The 18,881-nt window shown below is 50.3% G+C and overlaps 5 protein-coding genes across 5 annotated transcripts; 2 read left to right on the forward strand and 3 right to left on the reverse strand.

Moving 5' to 3' along the window:
• Positions 1–83: 83 nt before the first annotated feature.
• On the reverse strand, positions 84–2,454 carry Z519_02947 (uncharacterized protein; the record flags this gene model as incomplete). Its single annotated transcript, XM_016760701.1, has 4 exons — positions 84–1,025; positions 1,115–1,366; positions 1,428–2,211; positions 2,366–2,454. 4 exons carry the CDS (start codon positions 2,452–2,454, stop codon positions 84–86), a joined length of 2,067 nt encoding a protein of 688 aa, XP_016622551.1.
• A 2,492-nt stretch (positions 2,455–4,946) lies between these two features.
• On the forward strand, positions 4,947–7,029 carry Z519_02948 (uncharacterized protein; the record flags this gene model as incomplete). Its single annotated transcript, XM_016760702.1, has 5 exons — positions 4,947–5,096; positions 5,153–5,380; positions 5,444–5,568; positions 5,624–6,419; positions 6,511–7,029. 5 exons carry the CDS (start codon positions 4,947–4,949, stop codon positions 7,027–7,029), a joined length of 1,818 nt encoding a protein of 605 aa, XP_016622552.1.
• A 2,604-nt stretch (positions 7,030–9,633) lies between these two features.
• Z519_02949 (uncharacterized protein) lies at positions 9,634–11,437 on the forward strand (the record flags this gene model as incomplete). The annotated part of the gene is made up of 4 exons (XM_016760703.1): positions 9,634–9,741; positions 9,841–10,540; positions 10,595–11,100; positions 11,159–11,437. The coding sequence occupies 4 exons, from the start codon at positions 9,634–9,636 to the stop codon at positions 11,435–11,437; spliced, it is 1,593 nt and encodes a 530-aa protein (XP_016622553.1).
• A 3,598-nt stretch (positions 11,438–15,035) lies between these two features.
• On the reverse strand, positions 15,036–15,503 carry Z519_02950 (uncharacterized protein; the record flags this gene model as incomplete). The annotated part of the gene is given in 3 exon segments (XM_016760704.1): positions 15,036–15,152; positions 15,161–15,236; positions 15,283–15,503. Coding segments are annotated over 3 exon segments (414 nt in total).
• Positions 15,504–16,402: 899 nt separating this feature from the next.
• On the reverse strand, positions 16,403–18,289 carry Z519_02951 (uncharacterized protein; the record flags this gene model as incomplete). Its single annotated transcript, XM_016760705.1, has 6 exons — positions 16,403–16,567; positions 16,621–17,056; positions 17,116–17,448; positions 17,516–17,580; positions 17,656–17,843; positions 17,899–18,289. The coding sequence occupies 6 exons, from the start codon at positions 18,287–18,289 to the stop codon at positions 16,403–16,405; spliced, it is 1,578 nt and encodes a 525-aa protein (XP_016622555.1).
• Between the last annotated feature and the right edge of the window lie 592 nt (positions 18,290–18,881).

Here is an 18,881-nt window from a genome sequence, read left to right on the forward strand (position 1 = left end):
ACGTGAGCTTTTCAGCTTCGATGCGTCCTGAGATGCCAGAAAAACTTCGTGAAAAGAGCTAAATTGCACCCCCTGCTCACGTGTCACGGCATCCACAAATTGTTGACCAGCGTCCCAAGGTCTTGAGGCAAGCCAAAGTCAGGTTCTGAAGAGGCTGGCAGCTGAAACCCCCATAGAGATGGGTCTTCATATAAGAACGGAAACATCAACCCATTCTGGCCTTCGTCTGGGCCAAGTTCGGTGAGCGATAACGAGTTGCCGCCGAACTGAGTTTCAGTGACGGCTTTGGTATATTCGGAAATCTCAATCTCAGGTCCCAATGCAGTGAGAGCCTCGGCTTCCGGCGCTGATGCTGAGAAGAGGTGGTCAGAAAGGTTGAGGCGCGAAGCTACGCCTCGAATTCTTTCCCACAGGTACTTGGACTGAACCGAAGTTTCAGCCAGCCTTTGGAGACGGCCCAGCGCAGCTGCTGAGCTCTGTCGGGCCTTTTGAGCAATCTCGTCAGGGACTGAAAGCTCCTCCCCATTCGCAGAAGGAGATCCCACACCAGATGACTTGTGGGTAGTTGCGAAGAGTAGGATATCCAAGGCAGAAATGAGGAAGTGGTTGAATTGCGCTTGGTGAAAACGGTATTCTCTCGTGGAAGAATCCAGCTGAGTAAGAACCATGATCGTGTCCGCGGCAACATCCACTGACGTGATCCAGATATCCGAGGGTGCTGCATTGCGAAGGCCAGAGCAGAGGAAGGCCCGAGCGATCAGTGTCCTGAGGTGGTTGGCTCGTATGTATAGAGTCGTACGCACCATTTGTACTCCCAGACGGGTGCTGTCATCGAGTGTAAAGGCTTCGAAATTCTCGGAAGCCCGTGTGGCCCACAAATTTACTCTGTAGAGAAAATAGGCATAGTCATCTTGGAAAGTAGTGAGTTGCTCGGAATTGAGGATCTTGTCGCTCAAGAGCGCGTCGCAGGACTGTTTCCCTATACTTGCGTACTCGATCATGAGCTGCAAAAAGGGCGCTTCAACCTAAGCATATCATGTCAGTGGGATGCGTTCCAGTTACGTTATAATTACATCAATAGCATGCAAGTTTCCTGATCAGGGATTTAACTCACCGGCGGAGGGAAGTTCGACTCCGGATGTAGGTTTTGCATTGCATTTGAGAAACCCAAGGCGTAGCTGAGATGTTGTTCGAGGACAAATACCGTCCAGACGGTATTGATTGCCTGTGACCGAATTTTGATGTCCGGGAAAGAGCGATCAAGAACCATTTTTCGATTCAAGCCCAACTCAAGGATGATGCGGCTGACATTCATCGTAAATCTCCAAGCCAGCCTCCATCGAGCGCAGTGCACGTGGTACAAGATCTGGTGCATCAAGCATTAGTCAATATGTTCCTGATACTCCGTGGACGAAGTCAAGGCCTACCACCAAGGTCATCAGTACCAGGTCTTTCAGGTCAACCGCTGCATTCCATATCATATTTTCGATCTCCGAGTGAAGAGACTGTAACAACCTAGCAGTGAGTTTTTGATGGGTATCACCCTCAGCTAGGAGGCCAATGGCCACGGTCATTTTTAGGATGGCTGAGTCCTCCTTGCTAATACTGGGTGTCCTTCCTCGGACTGCGAGACCGCCGGAGGCTTCTGAGCGGCGCTTTACAATATCTTTAGAGTCGAAAATGTCCACGATAGGGTACATGACCCATTCCAGATCATGAAATGCTTGCACGCCCTGCAAGAGGAGATGGCGGTCTATCTCATCGAGCGGATCTACCAGTTTTAGAGGTGGAGAAGCATCTTGACTACCTGCACTCCCCTCTGAGATCGATTCCGCAACATCCTCCAGTTCGCTTCGACTGATGTCACTTGACTCACCGTCGACCACCTCACCGTGGATGATCGACAAGGCGGTGCGCGTTTGGGCAGTGATGTACCCATTGTGCGGGCTTCGTCCTTGTGAGAAGTCCAGTCCGAGCTTTCTGACACCTGCATCAATGACGTTGATACAAAAGAAAGCGCTGGTCGATGTTTGGAAGAGGGGCAAAGGATGTTTCTGAGGCGATAGGCCAGTGTCTGCTTTTGAGAGACGATTTTCAGCCGCTTCATAAGCAGCTTCAATCGCTGTTGTCTTTTTGATCAAGAGATCCAACTTCTCGTTTTGTTGTTGGAGGAGTGCTGAAACCTCGGCTTCGAACTTGCGCTCGTCTTCCCTACAATGGTCAGATAATGTCAAGGGACAGGAGTGGGCTCTTACTCTGGTCGATGCTCGTGTACTTGGAAGTTGGGGGGCGCTTGAGCGCTATAGAAACAAGTGGCTTCTCGGGAAGCACAATGTTTACAGGGAAGGCGCCCGTCGCATCTCACTTTTGCGGCTTTACATTTTTCACAAGCATGGGGGGTATATCGACTTCTCTTTCGAGGGCGTTGAGATGGTGCGTGCTGTGTCTCGCCATCTGTCCCGTTTGCTGCTACTGTGTCTTTGCGCCCAGAGATTTGGCGTGTCCCTGGCATCCTGGAAGGAATACGGCAAGGCAGGAGGAAGGTTAATGTCTTTCTTGAACCGGTGAAGGACAACAATGAGAATTCTTAAGGGCGTCCACCTTGCTTACTTCTCGTTTTGTGGCAATGACTAATGCAGACCAGCTACGCACATTGAGGACGCCTCGATGGGCGTCATCAAGACGCTTGGTGGAGGCGGAAAGCTACCGAGACTGCCGCACTGCTTGGTGAATGGCGGGGCAATTGTCCGGGGAAGAAGTCAGCTTCGGGCTGTTCAGGACCCCCTGAATTTTCAGCCTCACTCGCCCGGCGACCCTACTGCTGCCCCGGCTCACTAACTTCTAAGCTTACTCTTGCCAGCCCCCCCGGATATATGACTCCGTATTACGGCAAATGTTATCTATCCTGCCCGACGAAAATGAGCGTCTCAGCCAGTCTATGTAATTGCTGAGTTAAAAAGACCCCCCACCGCTGCGGTAGCTATGCGTAGCTCAAGCATCATGAGGTTGTGACACTACAATCAGAACAACGCAAGAGACCTCTGTCATATGCTTTGGCCAATATATGCCCAGACTTTTTAAACGGCTCTTGCTGATACTGTAACCCGATTTGAACCGCCCGAAGGAGATCCTTCCGAAGAGCTCCACGAGCCGCAAACTGTGTGGCAACAGGGGTTCTGCCCGCCCCAAACAACAGGTCATGAGTGCTGGACTGTGTATCCGTTCTGCTCTCATATCGGCCAGCACCGCCGAAGCGGCTCTTTTTCCTTTCGATGAGAGTTTGCATGCTTATGTTTTTAGGCTTACTCTTCTCGGTGGAAGGAACACGAATGTGGCAGGTGTGAGAGGTGAGAGGGGCAGGTACCTAGGTTGTGAGAGAGGAAATCTCTCCCAGGAGATGTGCTTTACTTCATTTGTGATGATCTACGATAGATGAGGTGGTAAGCCCTCCAGTTACATATACTGGTTGATCACACATTGTGTTCTGGAGAGGCTGCTGAAAGATCTGCAGCACGCGTAAATGCGACTGCTCGGAACGTTCCGAACGTGAAGAACAGTGCCATATTCAATGAGAGGAAAGGCGATTATTAATGCGCAACATTGCTGGTTCGCCTCGTCCGTTAAATAACTTCTTCCCGGCATTCCAACCGTACGTCTTTCTCCTCCGTATTCAACACGACAGTTTTCTATTCAACATTGTGCCTGCCTTCCTCCCTCCAGCCAGCGAGAGGTCACCCGCGTTTGTCTCCCAGTATATGGTTGATATAGGTTTTAATGCAGGAGATCGTGCAAAAAGACTGCACTATGGATATGGTCGGTTTTCCGCTGGTAGCATTCTTCCAACAAAGCTTCCTAGGGAACACGGTTCTACCCAATGAGTGACTGCCATGGCCGAATGGAAGCAAAGTCGGCCCTGCCATGACCCGCATTTCTGCCGTCGCGTCTTCCTATCCTGCGGTCTTAGCATACATACGACTATGAGAGAGTGCTCTCGATACGGTGCACCCCCAAGTCGAATCGTTCACGAAATTCGGGTATAAATCTGCTTGCGGAGGCAACTCTGGCCCCGAGCTAGCGTCTGTTGACACAGATTCTCTTTTTTTCGATCTTCGATTACGTTAGCCGCGCGGAAGTCAACTTGCTCCCCGTGAGTCAAGCCCAAGTCGCGTTCATTCCGATCTCCGGTCGTCGCCTGTGGAGAAGGATTAGCTTAATAACTTCCAGTCAGTCCTTCTGGTGTCCAGCCTTGTTTGAACCTCCGACTCAATGAAAACTTGGCTTGCGAAATGGAAGCACAATCTCGGGATTGAGCGCCCGGTGGGTTCACGGCCCAGCAACCTTCCCCTTAAATCGCTTAATCGCCCAGAGACTGCGCATTCGTCTGCGGGGGGTGAAATTATTGGGCTTTGACCACTGCATTTCCATGTGGGGCTCTTGGGCTGAGACAGCGGAACTACACAGTATAGGCCGAGGCAACCTCGCGAGCTGGAGCTACGGAGAATCAGAGTACGAGGTAGTGGCCTGAGGACGCTCCAAGATTTTGTTACGAGGAATCAGGCCTTAATGGATTCTCCTGTGATCGAGTCACCCTTCGCTCCGCTCGCCCTCCTCCTATAAAAGAAAGAGTAAGCCGGATTTTGCTAGGTTACTTTGTGCTCAAGCTATGGGAAGAACAGAGGACGACATTTTGGCGAAGACAGAGGTGGGTATTCTCCACAACCACATGGAGAGGCAGGTTGAGTAAATCTGGGGTTCCCCACACAATCTTTGGAGAAAGGGCGGGGCCGGCCTCCTTTTGGCGAAAAACAGAAACTCTCGAACCATTGCCACGGATGATATATACTCTGACTGGGTCGCCTGATTGTTGTAGGCTCCTCTCACACCTTCCAACTTCATCCCTGACGAGCGAATATTCACTCGTGGTCCCAATCTACGTCGGCTAAAACATGAGTGACTCTGCCAAATCCCATTCCACGGCCCACGTGGACACGGTCGAGAAAGACGTGTATCTCGAAGATGACCCACATCGTGCTGCTTTGGAGGATAACCCGGAGAAACCTGAGAAACTCACCTGGAGCACTGTTCTTTCTATCTTCGTGAGTCAACTTGTGTCTTTCGTGGGTTTCGGCTCTGACGTGGCGACCCTGTCTAGTTCCTTGGCCTAGCCTTCGTGGGACCAGTTTCTGGCGGATTCCTCCTAGTAACAGCGATCCTATTCCAGATCGGTTCCGAGCTGGGTGATACCTCGAACATAGCTTGGATGCCCGGTGGATGGTCTATTGCATCGTCGGTGTCTTTCTCCATTGCGGGCTCCCTCAGCGACATATTCGGCCGAAGATATGTGACACTCAGCGGCCAGCTCTTCGCCGTCGTTGGCGCAGTGAGTCTTGTGTAAAGCTAAGTCTAAATCATGGAAGAGGGACTGACATCTATGACCCTGTAGATTGTTGGTGCGACTGCGAAGACAACTGTGGGAGTTGTTATTGCCTGTACCCTGCTGGGATTTGCAACTGGCATTATTTTCGTTGCTTATGCTGGTATCCCAGAGTTGCTACCTAATAAGTGGCGGTAGGTCCCAACGCAATAGACCAACCCCATGAAATCATAGCTTACCTGAGACTAGAAACGTGGGCCTCGCATGGACCGAGGGTGCCATGGCTATTCCCTGGGCCATTTGCGGTGTGATCATCGCCAACCAACTGGTCTCGAAGGCTACGTGGAGATGGTGTTTCTACATCGCCATCATATATTCAGTGATTTCCGTGGTGGGAACAGCCATATTCTACTTTCCACCATCTCGACCGCGAAGAGATTATGAAAAGACCCGTTGGCAGGAGATCAAGGAAATCGACTATATGGGAATCGTCTTGTACACCTCTGGCTTGACCGTCTTCCTAGTCGGGCTCACATGGGCAGGAACCCCTGCGCACCCCTGGAAGAGTGCCTCGGTCATTGCACCCATTGTCATAGGTGTCCTTGTTTTTATCGGCTGTTTTGTCTACGACTTTACCGTCCCGAAACAACCTTTCTTCCCGCTCGACCTGTTCCGCCGATATCGAGAATTCACAGTTCTCCTCGTTGTCGTGTTTGTCGCCGGAATGATCTTTTACTCCATGGCTGGTATTCTCCCACAAGGCACACTTTACATGTTCGAAAGTGATCCGACTCAGATTGGCTTAACTCAGCTACCAAATGGCGTGGGCACTTTTGTTGGCGGTACACTCATGCCCGCAATCGCTCACAAAATCAAGCACCTAAAGATGCAGATAATTGTTGCGCTGACCATTCAGCTTGTTTTCGTCGCGCTGTACTCGGTGGCAGTTCCGCAGAGCAAATCCGCTTGGATGGCTTTTCAGTTCTTCGGACAAGGTTGCTTTGGCATGATCACACTTCTCTGCTATTTTATCGCGGGTCTTCACGTAAGTCGTCCTCCTATCCTTGCTAGCAATTGCACCATTCTGGATAAAATCGCGGCATCACTATCGATCAAAGGCTAATAGCGCGGCGCAGGTCCCGCTTCGAGAACTCGGCATCGCTTCCGGCCTCATTGGTACATTTCGCAGCGCCGGTGGGAGCGTTGGCAACGCAATCTTCAACACAATCCTGACCTCAGTTGTTACCGTTGAAATGCCCAAGCGTGTCATAGCAGCAGCTCTTGAAGCTGGATTCCCCGCTTCCAATCTCGAGCAGCTGGTGCCCGCAGTGGTGAACGCTGCCACTGGGGTCCCTAACGCTTTTGCTGCTGTTGAAGGCGCCACGCCTGGAGTTCAAGAAGCCACAATCAAGGCGTTCCGTGGCGCCTATGGCTACGCGTTCAAGAGAGTGTTCTGGGCGACAATCCCCTTCGGTGTGATTGCGATTATTTGCGCCTGCTTCGTCTTGGATTCGTCCCAGTATCTGACCAATCATACTGCCGTGCGTATGGAAAAGGACACCATCGGTGGTCGGATGATTCAGCACACGACTGAGGATGTCGAAAGCCACGATTCGGCGGAGAAGCCGCAGCTTGAAATCGGCAAGGGAACGTGAGAGCGAGGCCTCGCCAGACGTAGAATCTAGCCAGAAAAGCAACATGGATGCAGAGGCGGATAGTTGATCTGTCTGTTTCACCGACAGATATGCTAGTTTGGAATTACTTGCGAACAGTGCTGAGTTGTCGGCTGATTTCAGTACCGAGAACAGATGGAGCTCGCGAGTTGGATCATTGATCTTGCTGTGGTCATGCTTCGTATGTGCCTTCATATCAAGTCATATCCAACCAGAGCATTACGATCAATTTTACATCTCCTCGCCCAGTAAATTGGACCTTCCAAGCCGTGGGAATCAGGTGATAGATTGGTCAAATGTCTCAGAATAGGCACGGTTACTGATGGGCTGCCGAGCTTGGCCGGACAGTTGGAAAGGAAGGAAAGTTCTGTGTATGGTATATGCGGAACCTGGACCGCGGGGTGGCCTAGCTTATCCCGCGTAGAGACAGAGGGGATCTGCCTTGCTCACGTCCTAGCATCTCTCAGCTCTGAAGTATTAGGTGCTTTCCCGTCAGTTATTTCCGGTAAGAAGAGCAAAACCACCTACGTCTCTTCCTACCCCACTGCGACGAGGTCAAGAATCTGTGTTGATGACAACCACTTGCTCTCTGAACTCTCCAATGTCTCGTCGCAAGGTTAACAAGGCGCGAACCATCTATGCCAATGTCCCTCTTCGCCAAAAAGACAACCTAGCATATTGAGTGAAGAACCCCACAAAAATTGGTCTGACGTCCACGCCGACATTACCTGAAGCCTTCCCGATTATCTGCAAGTATGCAAAAGATACGCTCAGGCAAGCAACATTCACAACACAACTTCCCGGCCCCTTAGAAAGGAGAATGTGGCCCATTGAGGCAGTTTCATGGGTTCCCCGAATACCAGGGCCAGGAAGAGGCCATGGGACTGCGCACCCTTCCGTTCGACTGTATCGTCGAGATTTGGGATAGAAAACGTGGACGGGTACGTATGAAGGCCAGGAAGACATTTGTGAAGGCACTCGATGGTGAAGAAATTACCCCAAAATCCCCATCTGAAAAAGCTGGTATCTGGCCGGCGATACTAATATATCCGATCTCCGCAGCCGTTAAACAGAAATTGAACAAATCGCCACGACGCTTTTATCATGATTGGTTATGAGATGTTGGAGATCGGAGAGCCTGTTCCAAGATTTGAAGCTGTGCAGACCAAACAGTTGGGGGTAAATTTAAGAAGAAAGAAAGTGAAGATAATTTGGATTATCCGACGGTGTGGATTTCTCAGCTCAAATGACAGGCTGGAACTCCTTTTCAACCCCTTGTTTGGTCCCTCGACGCCTGAGGTCGGAGCACATAACCAGCCTACGTAGCTAACGAACCCGGAGATTATGTCTGACTGGTGACTTGAGTCCTGAACTCCGTGACTGGGACTAGGAATAGTGAGATTATACGTCGTAGTCCTGGCAACGCCGTTGGTCGAGGCCGGGCGATATTTGGTCGCAAGATGTGAAGCACGAAGAATCCCCCCATTGTCGATGATCTTATACGATATTTAATATTTAATATGTGAAGGTTGGCTTAAGTGTAGTGTAGGTCCCCATACAGATATACCTTCCTATGGCCGCGTGTTATTGCGCAACGAATCCATGGATATTACTGCTCTCAAAGACATATTTGTACTTCTACCCATTTCCGGATGCTAGGGAGAATCTATTTAAATTCCTCTATTTCGTTTCGTATTTGTCGATGGCTTACCTTCAGCGACAAGATTCAGCATCGCTACGAGACGCTCAATGGTACAGCTACGCGAGTGGAATGATAACCACGAAATATACGGAGATCAAGGTATCAGTACTTGCCGATGGCTCGGCAATTGATGATTGCCCGCTCGCCGACTCCGCGAGCCAAGAAGAAATATCTTGGCGCCAAGGACTATATTTCCGCCCAGTCCGCCCTACTGCCATCTGTTTTTTTCTTTGAATCCAGTATCCTACCCTTGTTCTTTTCTCAGACTCTTCAATCCCGCTCACCCCGCACTTCGAACGCTGCTTCTGCGCTCGAGGCCCTCGCTTGTGACCACGACAAGCTACAGCCGTTGCTTGCATGCTGTCTAGCAATCTCCAGGCAGTTCGGTCTGCCTTGCCCTGCCTTTTGCAAAGGCGTTCCCACGGCCTCAGTCAGCCACCCTTAAAGTACTGTCATACAGACTGAGTGCCAGAGCCGTTTCTCTTGGCAAGATGGAGCAGTAGGACTACGATGTGGGAGGCACGCTTTTGGTACTGGCCTTTTTACACCTCCACCCCGCTGAAAAAGGACATCTTTTTTTCACTTCGCGCCGTCTGAGTCACTTGGCCAGTCATAACTCGCACATTTCGCCAAGTCAAAAAGCACATCCCCTGAACAGATGCCGGGGCCCCATAATCAGTCTTCAAAATGTGGGACTTGACCTATGCGCTGGTCCTCAAGTCAACGCTATTTAACTTTCACCGATCGCTGTAGCAGTGTGGGATCCAGAGAGAGCATAAAGGACCACAGATCTCTCCCTTTCTTTAAGCCAAGCTTGGTGTATTATTTCTTTTCCCTTCCCAAGTGTGTTGCCTATATTTTCCTGATCTATAAAGGGCAAAGACATGTTCGATCAAACCAAAGAGTCGAGCCTATGGGCCAATCGGAAATGCCTTCTAATCTGCTGCATAGTGAGCATCGCAAATACTCAGTATGGCTTTGATACTGCTGCGGTACGTCCCTCTGAAGTCTCCTTTCAATGATTTCGATGAGCTGCGCATTCCCGTCCTTCATATGGGATTCAGACTGCTAATGTGCTTCGCGAACAATAGGTCGGTGGCCTCCAAGCGATGCCAGGCTTCCTCAAGGTCTTCGGATTCGAGAACCCTAAGAGTCCCATTGGATATAGCATCGATCCTACTTTCCAACAACTCATCAGCTCTCTGCTCACACTAGGTTCTTTCATCTCCTCTCTGCTCGCTGGAGTCTTTGGCGCTTACTTCGGCCGGAAACACGCCATCTGGCTGGCTTGTGTTTTGAATGCTGTTGCTGTGGCCATTCAAATCGCGACAACTTCGAAAGGTGCTATATATGTCGGTCGCCTCCTGCTTGGTATTGCCAATGGCTTCCTCGTGACCTTTTCGAACGTGTATACATCCGAGGCAGCACCAGCTCATCTCCGTGGCGTCCTCGTGGCGCTCTTTGCTTACTGGGTGAACATCGGCAGCATCCTCGGCGGCACCGTCAACAACTTCACCAAAAGACGACTGGATAAGTCATGTTATCAAATTCCTCTTGGCTGCTTGTACATTGTCCCCACGATTCTTGCGATTGGTCTGTTTTTCGTCCCCGAAAGCCCTCGTTTCCTGCTTCATCAGGGTAGAGAGGCCGAGGCGAAGAGGTCCTTAGTTACACTTCGTGGCACGGCCTTGACAGCCGAGGAGCTGGAATTTGAGTGGGCAGAGATGGTAAGAGGCATGGAAGAGGAAAAGAAGACGGCGAAGAGTGTCGGTTGGGTTGATATGTTCAGAGGTATAATCGCTTTCGCTCGTTCCATGTAGCTCACTAACACCCCACGTGTTTCAGGAACCGACCTTCGTCGTACGCTCCTTTGCTACGGAATGATTGCCTGCCAGTCCGCTTCAGGAATTTGGTTCTTAATTGCATACCAGACGTACTTCCTCCAGCAAGGCGGCGTCACCAAGCCTTTCGAGTACACAATCATGACGTCTTGCATTGGGTTTGTTGGCGTTAATGTCGGCATGTACGCAATGCGCCACATATTCGGTCGACGGTCAATCTTGATCCTGGGTGCCTGTGCGTGTGGCTTGTGCCAACTCATACCAGCTGTTACAGCAAGCGCTGGTGTCTCCGCGCGGATCCAGGCAAATACGCTTACAGCATTCATTGCACTCTTCAAGTTCTTCTACAATGGCTGTGTCGGCGGCGCTAGCTACCCTGTGGCGACCGAAGTGGTCAGCACGAGGCTGAGAGCTTGGACAGTAGGAAGCGCCACCGCTATTGGATATCTTCTAGCGTGGCTGGTGAGCTTTTGTTCACCGTACTTCATCAACCCTGCTGAATTGGGCCTGGTAGGCTTGAATACCCCATTCTTAAGGAGCCTCCCTCCCGAACTAACACTGCATACAGGGCGCTAAGTATGGCTACGTCTGGGCCGGCTCAAACTTTGCCTGTGTAGTCTTCTTCTTCGTCTTCATGCCAGAAATGAAGGGCCGTAGCTTGGAGGAACTCGACGAGATGTTCCTGAACCGTGTGTCAGTGCGCAAGTTCCCCAAGTACCAGTGTCATCTGCGAGAAGACGCGGCGAACGATGTCTTGCAAGGAAAGTTTGGAACTGATGAAAAGGTTGTTGTGGTAAGCCACGCCGAGGAAGTCGAAGCAGGTCAAGTTGCAGACAAGCGGGAGTAACTGCCACTAAGAGTGCTGAGGGAGTGGAATGACTACATTTGGAGTATAAATCTGTGGTTAAGTGTAACCCGATCGCCGAGGCAGAGATATAGGTCATCGCTCTCAGGATTTGGTGGCCTAGGTGGCGAACCAGTCGATAAAATAAGTGGTACGGTGTGCTATGAACCTGGATGCAGCCCCTAATGCATCGAAATGTCCCGAAAGACTACGAAGTGGCTGCTGTGTCACATACGACCATAGATAGGTGTAGACAAAGCACAGGGTTCACTATTTTCACAGATATAGCTTTCGTTATCGATAAAGGTTACCCCTAGCATTGTCGAGATCAGCTATAAAAGTAGAGTCTCAGGCTATACAGATTTACCTAGTTCTATTACACTTTGCGTATTAATTCCCACCTAGCTCTGTGGGCTATACAGGACTTAGCCCCGGCGGCGTCAGAAAGATCACCTTGGACTTTGCCCAACAATGGTTCTCAGAGACAACAGGTTCATTCGAAATTTCTGGAGCAATACCCGCCACGAGTCCATAATCTCCACTTCAATCAGCGTCAAATTGATGGTGACAGTTGTCTGATGTCGCTCTCTTTTTGCAGTCAGAGGCGGCGGAGTCGTGGGCACCAAACGAGCTGGTCATCGTCCGTCGATGGTGGCTAGCACGTCCAATGAGTCATTTCGAAACAGCCACACTGGCGAAGCGGACTATAAACGAGTTGGCAATTTAGAGAGAGGTAAGCCAAGATGAGTGAAAAGTACTCCATTTCACTTCGGATTGGGACGACCACCCCAGGGCCGTGCGATCAGGTTGAGCGGGTGCCCGTACCTCGCCAATCGTCAGGGCCACCAGGTAAACCTGTTGCCTGTCTAGCCTTTCGTGCGAAGAGTTATTTGTAAATGTCTGCTGCGACTGGAGCCTCCACCAGACCACTCGACAGCGTGTAGTGTCCTGATTTCCCATCAACAGGTTTCTGCGTGACACCCCATAGTAGCAGCTTGATAGCTTCGGTATGCGGATCATTGGGATGATGGCACATAGCACTGATAGCAACACTCGCCATTCCAAACCAACGGAATCTGAGCGTTAAGCTTTCGAAATCCGCATGCAATTAGAAACAACAACATGCATAGCAGAAGGACCACGACGAGTAGCAGCATCAGATTGTTGAAGCCAATCGCAGGAATATCGCGCCATTGCTGCCAATTTCCGTCGGGCCCGGTAACATTGATATTGACGAGATATAGACTGCGCGCCAGCAGCCAATGGAGGATGCTCGACAGGATAAGCAAGGGAATGCTGTAAGACCATGGCAGGTTAAGCCAGTAGGTCGATCGTTGACCAGCCTCAGGGAGATGACCCGTAGAGTTTTGCGCTCGGTGGCGAACCCGGCGATCTCCTGCGTAGCGTGCATAGTTGCGAAAATGCCGTTGTACATAAAATATAGAAAGCTCAATAACAATTGCGGTGTGTTGACCAGGAGAACTTGGTATATGAAGCCGATATCTGCACCGAAGTTGCTGGATGTTGGGCTTTGGAAAATTGCACTTGGATTTACAGACACAAGCCCAGTAGTCCATACACTTCCTATTGCGAGGTCATCGAGGTCTACAAGACCTCCAGCAAGCGTCAATCCGGCAGCAACAAATATCTGCACTAGGCTGCTCCGTACATCAGTGCTGTAAAGCGTCATTTCCAGTAGTCAACTTACAAGAATAGGAAAGAAAACTACCTCGGTTTGGAGGGAGCACTGAACCATCACTTGTTTGGCACCACCCATGCAGTCGGCCGAGGACCAAAATGTTGCGACCAGGCATAAGCAACCGTACCATCATCATCGATTCTTCCAAAGTCATGCGGCAAAAACCAGAAGAAGTCTGATTCGAGTATTGCCATTTCCTGGTCTGTAAGACACTTTCCGATGGTGTGCGGATCGGGGTTCTCGAGGAAAATAACGAGGGCATCTCCGATCGTTACAACAGGGTTATCTTTAATCGAACGCGGAGCTGGTATTGTAACAAGGCGACGTGGCTGTGCTGGGCTGGTGGTGGACTGGCAGGGCAGAGGTCTGTCAGCTCACGTGTCAAACCTAATTAGATCGCTGGGAGCAGGACAGTTTACAGTGCTGGCAGAGTGCCATTCTTGACAGTTTGAAGGAGTATCGTGAATTCAGTGATTTTGGTGCCGTCAATCTATTCTTGAGTGTTTTATCAGTCCTGTCCTGTTCCTCGATGCTGCCGCTGTGCTAGGTGTGCGTAGCCCTAGCTGCTGCCCCCTTTGGGTGGTGTTGGTGGTGGTGTTGTCTCGTCAGTATCAACCAGAAACGCGTTCTCGCTTCCCGATCTGCTGGACAGGCCTCTGAGCGTTGTTGCACGTGCACGCCGAACCCTGAAGTGCTCTGTTACAGTATGATCACAAGAACCTTGACGATGTCGGATCTCACAATGATGCTAAAGATAAGACCGCTATAATCCAGTCAACGGACATCGTGTGCCGTTCTTTTGCTCAAACAATAGTCGATGGGCATGTTATCTAGAGTGAGATGGGCATGTTATCTAGAGTGAGATGGGCATGTTATCTAGAGTGAGCCTCCAATCTGACTCATTCCGCAGGGCGCGTTGCTGGTGCATGGCAAAGAATAGTTCCACTTCCGCATCCAGGATGAAGGGTCATAGGTGGCTCGATCCTACGATTCCATTGTTCGACCGCCGCCTAGACGCCATGCTCGATAATCGAGTCGAAAACTCCAAACCGAGCTGACAAATTTAGTAGCTCCGGCTCAAGACCAGAACTGAGGTTAATGTAGCCGGTGTCAATATTATTTCTATGAATTTTCGGCGGTAAAATTGAAACTGTTCGAGCCGGCGAAACTGCATAAATTAGAACATGTTTCTAGGACAAGAAATGAACCTAACCTAGAGGTCGACATGTTACAGCGGTCTGAAGAGCTCAGGTTTGATACGAGGACCACATTGGAATATTTACTGAGCCATAGATTCGAATATCGCAAAATACAGTCCTGATTGTCGGGATTCTCATAGTCATTGCCACTTGTAGCTTCTGTGAAAATAGAACATGCCAACGAGGTCCAGGTATCTGTCTGGTATTTGCTGTTGTTTTCCGTTCAAGGATACCAATGCGAGCTTTCAATGAAGTCAGAGGCTACCACGACTATTCCGTAGTCGTTCGACTGAAGCGAAGCGAAGAAGGCCGAGTTGAGAAGGTGGACAGGTGTAGAGCTGAGACTCATCAGCCACCAGAGAGCTGTCTTTCGAGGAGCCAGATAGACAATATTTGATGGAGAAGAAACGCACAGTTGCAGAGACCTCCCATATTTATGAGCATATCTAAGCTCTCTTTCAGAAGGAGAACTCAGCCACTGCATTACGTAGTTGCTAGAGTCTATGATTAGAGTTTCGCTTAAATTGAGAATAAGGGACGTCAATGTCGTCCAGCGTTTAGTGGTAATGCAGCTCCCTTCATAGACAACACCCTTATATCGTTGCGAGTATGTCCGCCTAACAATAAGCGCAGTGATTAGCAGTGCAAATTCATTGAGAAGACAGAGGCCGACCAGGACGAAGGTAAGCAAAGCACCCATTCGTCATCCTGTATGGAGCTCGTCGTTGTCCGCTTCCTGTTGCGAATTGGGGTGCTGTACGCCGGCCGAGACCTTAAGAACATATGCTTCAACTGCGATCTTCTGCTCTTGGACAGGGGACTGTGTACCCGCAAGTAAGTGTATGTTAAGACAACAGTCCGGCCGAGGCGATTGAGCAGGAGATCAACGAAGTCAACAAACGTCCTTCAGGCCTTTAGAAATGTCGGCTGCGACGTACGGGGCTACTCACCTTCTATGCCGCTGGCCTTGGACTTTCGGCTGTGCCTCCACGGGAGACGCGGTGGCTTCTAGACCGTCACCTTGTGATTCTTCAATTGAAATATCCGTCGATTCCGGGATTTCAGAGACGTCTTTGCTCCTAGCCAACGAAATTAAGTCGGAGTTGACCAATGGCTCAGCAGGTTCTGCATCTATCTGCTGAGAAGTAATCAATCGCATCGGCCCGTCCATGGCCTCTACAACAGTACGGTCGCAAAAGCCTTAGGAGCGGAAATACCAACAAAAGAGCGCAGATATTTACCTTGCTGCATCAGACAACTTTCTTGATACGTAATATCTGAAGTGTATATTAAATACGGTCGAGAAGCACGATCAGGCTGAGCAGGTTTCAAAGCCTACGGCTGCCTTCAATAGCGCAGGGCTGTGCTCGAGGCTATACGCAACGCCGCAAAGCTCAGGGGAGCCACCCCCTAGCTCCCCCTCACACCGCTTCACCGGTCAGCAGCTAAGCTCTAACAGCCCAAGAAGCCGGAATTTGCACATGTTCATCTACGCTGGAACCTCGCGGCATACGCACATTTGTGGGATCATAGGAAGTAATAGTCGAAAAGTTGCTAAAAGGGGCGCCAAAAGAATGCCATAATCAACATCAAGTCCAAGTTTTTCTTGGTTATCTCCACGGAGAGCCGCGTAAATCACATCAAACCGTATACAAGCCGTATGTCGATCGTGGTCCGGCACCGAGCCCACACCCACCGCTGGACTAGCCTGATTAGGCAACTCAGAACATCTCTTGGCACTAGGGCAAAGGCAAGGTAGTATTTAAGCCTTTTGAATCAATCGAGTTATGGCCCCCAGATTGGTCCACCCTCGACCGTCTAGGACCTCATGTCAACCTCAAACATTGACCTCCTAATCCCTCAATCGCGCGTAGGACCGGATGGCTTAGCATGACACGTTCAGGAGTAATATCAAAGTCACGGGCAGGTTGACCTCACCAGGAGCTGCAGGCCGATGAACACTCCTCCAAATTCCCGCAAGCGTTTATAAATTCTTCGCGCTCCATATCATCTAATGACTCTTTGCTCACCCCTGAGACCTTACATCTTGAATATTGCTCTATCCATCCTTCACCACACGTATCGGAACAACGTGCTCCCTTCAATAACCCTCTCACCTCGATCAGCCTGTCGATTTACGCGGACAAGGAACGGAATAGTGACCACGGTGAGTATCATCGACCATGCAACAAGAGCACAACATGCCACAAGCCCGGGAACGAAGTTTGGTGAATCCTGAGGTGAAATGTCAGTAATCAACTCATTCCGGAAAAGTTTTCTTTGCACACCTGTTGTCTGAATACCAGCGCCGAATAGATTCCGCCGACGCCCGCAGACATGACCTGAAAAGCCGCCAGGACCGATCGTTTCGCGTCGCCTCTGATGTTGTTCTGCTGCCAGGATGCTGCCGTGACAATCAAGGCGTTTGATCCGCACGACCCGAAGAAGGATCCTACGTATCTCGGCGTGGGGCTGTCCAAAAATCCGATCATGCATAGACCTATAATTGCCAGCGAACCTTCCAAGAGAACAAACGGACCCCGAACGTGATACTTATCAGAGAGAACGCTTACGATAAAGGTGAATATCACTGCGGCGCCGGCTGGAGGTGCGGCGAGGAGGTAGGACATGGTTTGAGAGTATCCAAGACCCAGTCGAAGGACAATTGGTAGAAACAACAAAAGCCCATACACTCCCGCAGCACCTGCCATGTAGATGAAAGACCTTTTTATCAGCATTGTCAGGATTCGGCGCGGAACAGTTTGAGAGGAGATGCAACTGACAGAGACCACACCCGCCAGTCAAGGCCTACGGCTCTGATGGTATCCCAGCTCACTCGTTCTCCCTCAGAAGAACCCCGCTCTCGGATCAGACGCAGCTTGATCATCTCCGCCTCGTCAGCGGAGAGGAACTTGACCTTACGAATTTCGCTGTCGGGGAAGTCCACGATGACGAACCATCCTATGGCGGCTATAGCGATGGTCATGGCGCCCTGGACAATGAAGATGTACTTCCAGCCATCTTTCTCTGGGTTATTGGCAATTCTCGTCAACCCCAGACACAATATATTTGCAAAAGATGACAGAAATGACCCGGTCATGAAGAAGGTGGCAACTCTAGGTTTCTGCACCTTAGTATCATGTCTACAGTATTTCAAATTCATGAGATGAAACATTTACTGACCGCTTTTGTAGTTCGAATTTCTGATACCAAGATGCCATTAGATAAAGACACCCTGGGAACATCCCCTGTGCTCAGAAGTCAGCTCCCCCCAAAAAAGCAAAACTCACCCCGACGCTATGCAAGTATGAAAAATATCTTACAGCCTCGAAGATCCCAAGAAGGACTCGGCACACTGCTACCGTCTGGTAATTCTTGCTGAAGCCGATGCCTAGGGTAACCAATCCCCATGCAGCCGCAAGAGCAGAGATCCAAGTTGCCGGACCGACCTTTTTCAGCACCATATTACTCGGGATCTCGAAGACGATGTAGCCGATAAAAAACACGAGAACTGGGGGATCACTGTCAGAAACGGTAGATCGGCCAGCGACACAGGAGGGTTGTACTCGTGACCGATGCGCGGTTTCCAACATCTAGGCCCGTGGCCTCGTCCATACCCGCGATTCTAGCACCTCCCAAATTCGTCCTGTCGACTAGCGCCATCGTGTAAATTGCACTCAAAATTGGGAGGAGGCGCAGATCCAGTTTGCGTCTGGGAGGCAGGTCTTTTAGTTCTGACAATCTTGCAACAAGGTTGCGTTTAGGTGATGATTGATTGGGCATTACTAACTTGATTCCCTTCTCCAGCCGATGATCCACGCTGGGCTCGATCTCTTCTTGTAAGATCCGAGACTCTTTATTACTGCCAAAAGCCTCCTCATGGTGCGTAAGGTTATAATTTAACGCCTCCACTTTGGTGTCCGGGTCAAAGACGACTCCTGCTGGTTGTTCAGGCATCCCGGCCTAAGAAAGACGATCGAGGCAGGATATGGTGCCGTTTGCTTGTCGGAGGAGATGAGAGATTCACTGTTTCACGGTATATCAATGCAAACTGTGATCAGGGGTATTAGAGCACTAAGAATAAGAACACAGGAAGATCTTACTCACGTCCCAGGAAGAGGGTCTATATAGAAACGAGAGACCTATTACTGCCCCCCATGGGGTGGGAACCTAGCTAGCTCAACTTTGCGGGGGCTTCTCGGAAGCTTTGCATTTCCCACGGGGAAAGTTTGCTTTCCCCCCTTCGATTTAAGGTGATGTTGGTATCGGCTCCGTGTCGGTGCCATCGGCTGCCAGACATATTTATCGACTTCATGAACGCCGCTGGCGGTTCTTGGATTCTCAATTCACTGGATTCAGATGATTTCAAGCTCGTCTTCTACAAAAGCATGACGGAGCCGATAATTACTAGCCGAAAGCATACATAGGTTCGACTCGACCTTAGGTGAGAACGCAAGTGCTTGAGATCGTGCTGGGCAATATTCAACGCTTGGACCCCTTCTCGTATTCTGTTGGATTTTATCTCTTCGACTGGTCTCGCTTCTCCTTG

Source organism: Cladophialophora bantiana (assembly GCF_000835475.1).
Source record: "Cladophialophora bantiana CBS 173.52 unplaced genomic scaffold supercont1.4, whole genome shotgun sequence".
NCBI lineage: Eukaryota > Fungi > Ascomycota > Eurotiomycetes > Chaetothyriales > Herpotrichiellaceae > Cladophialophora > Cladophialophora bantiana.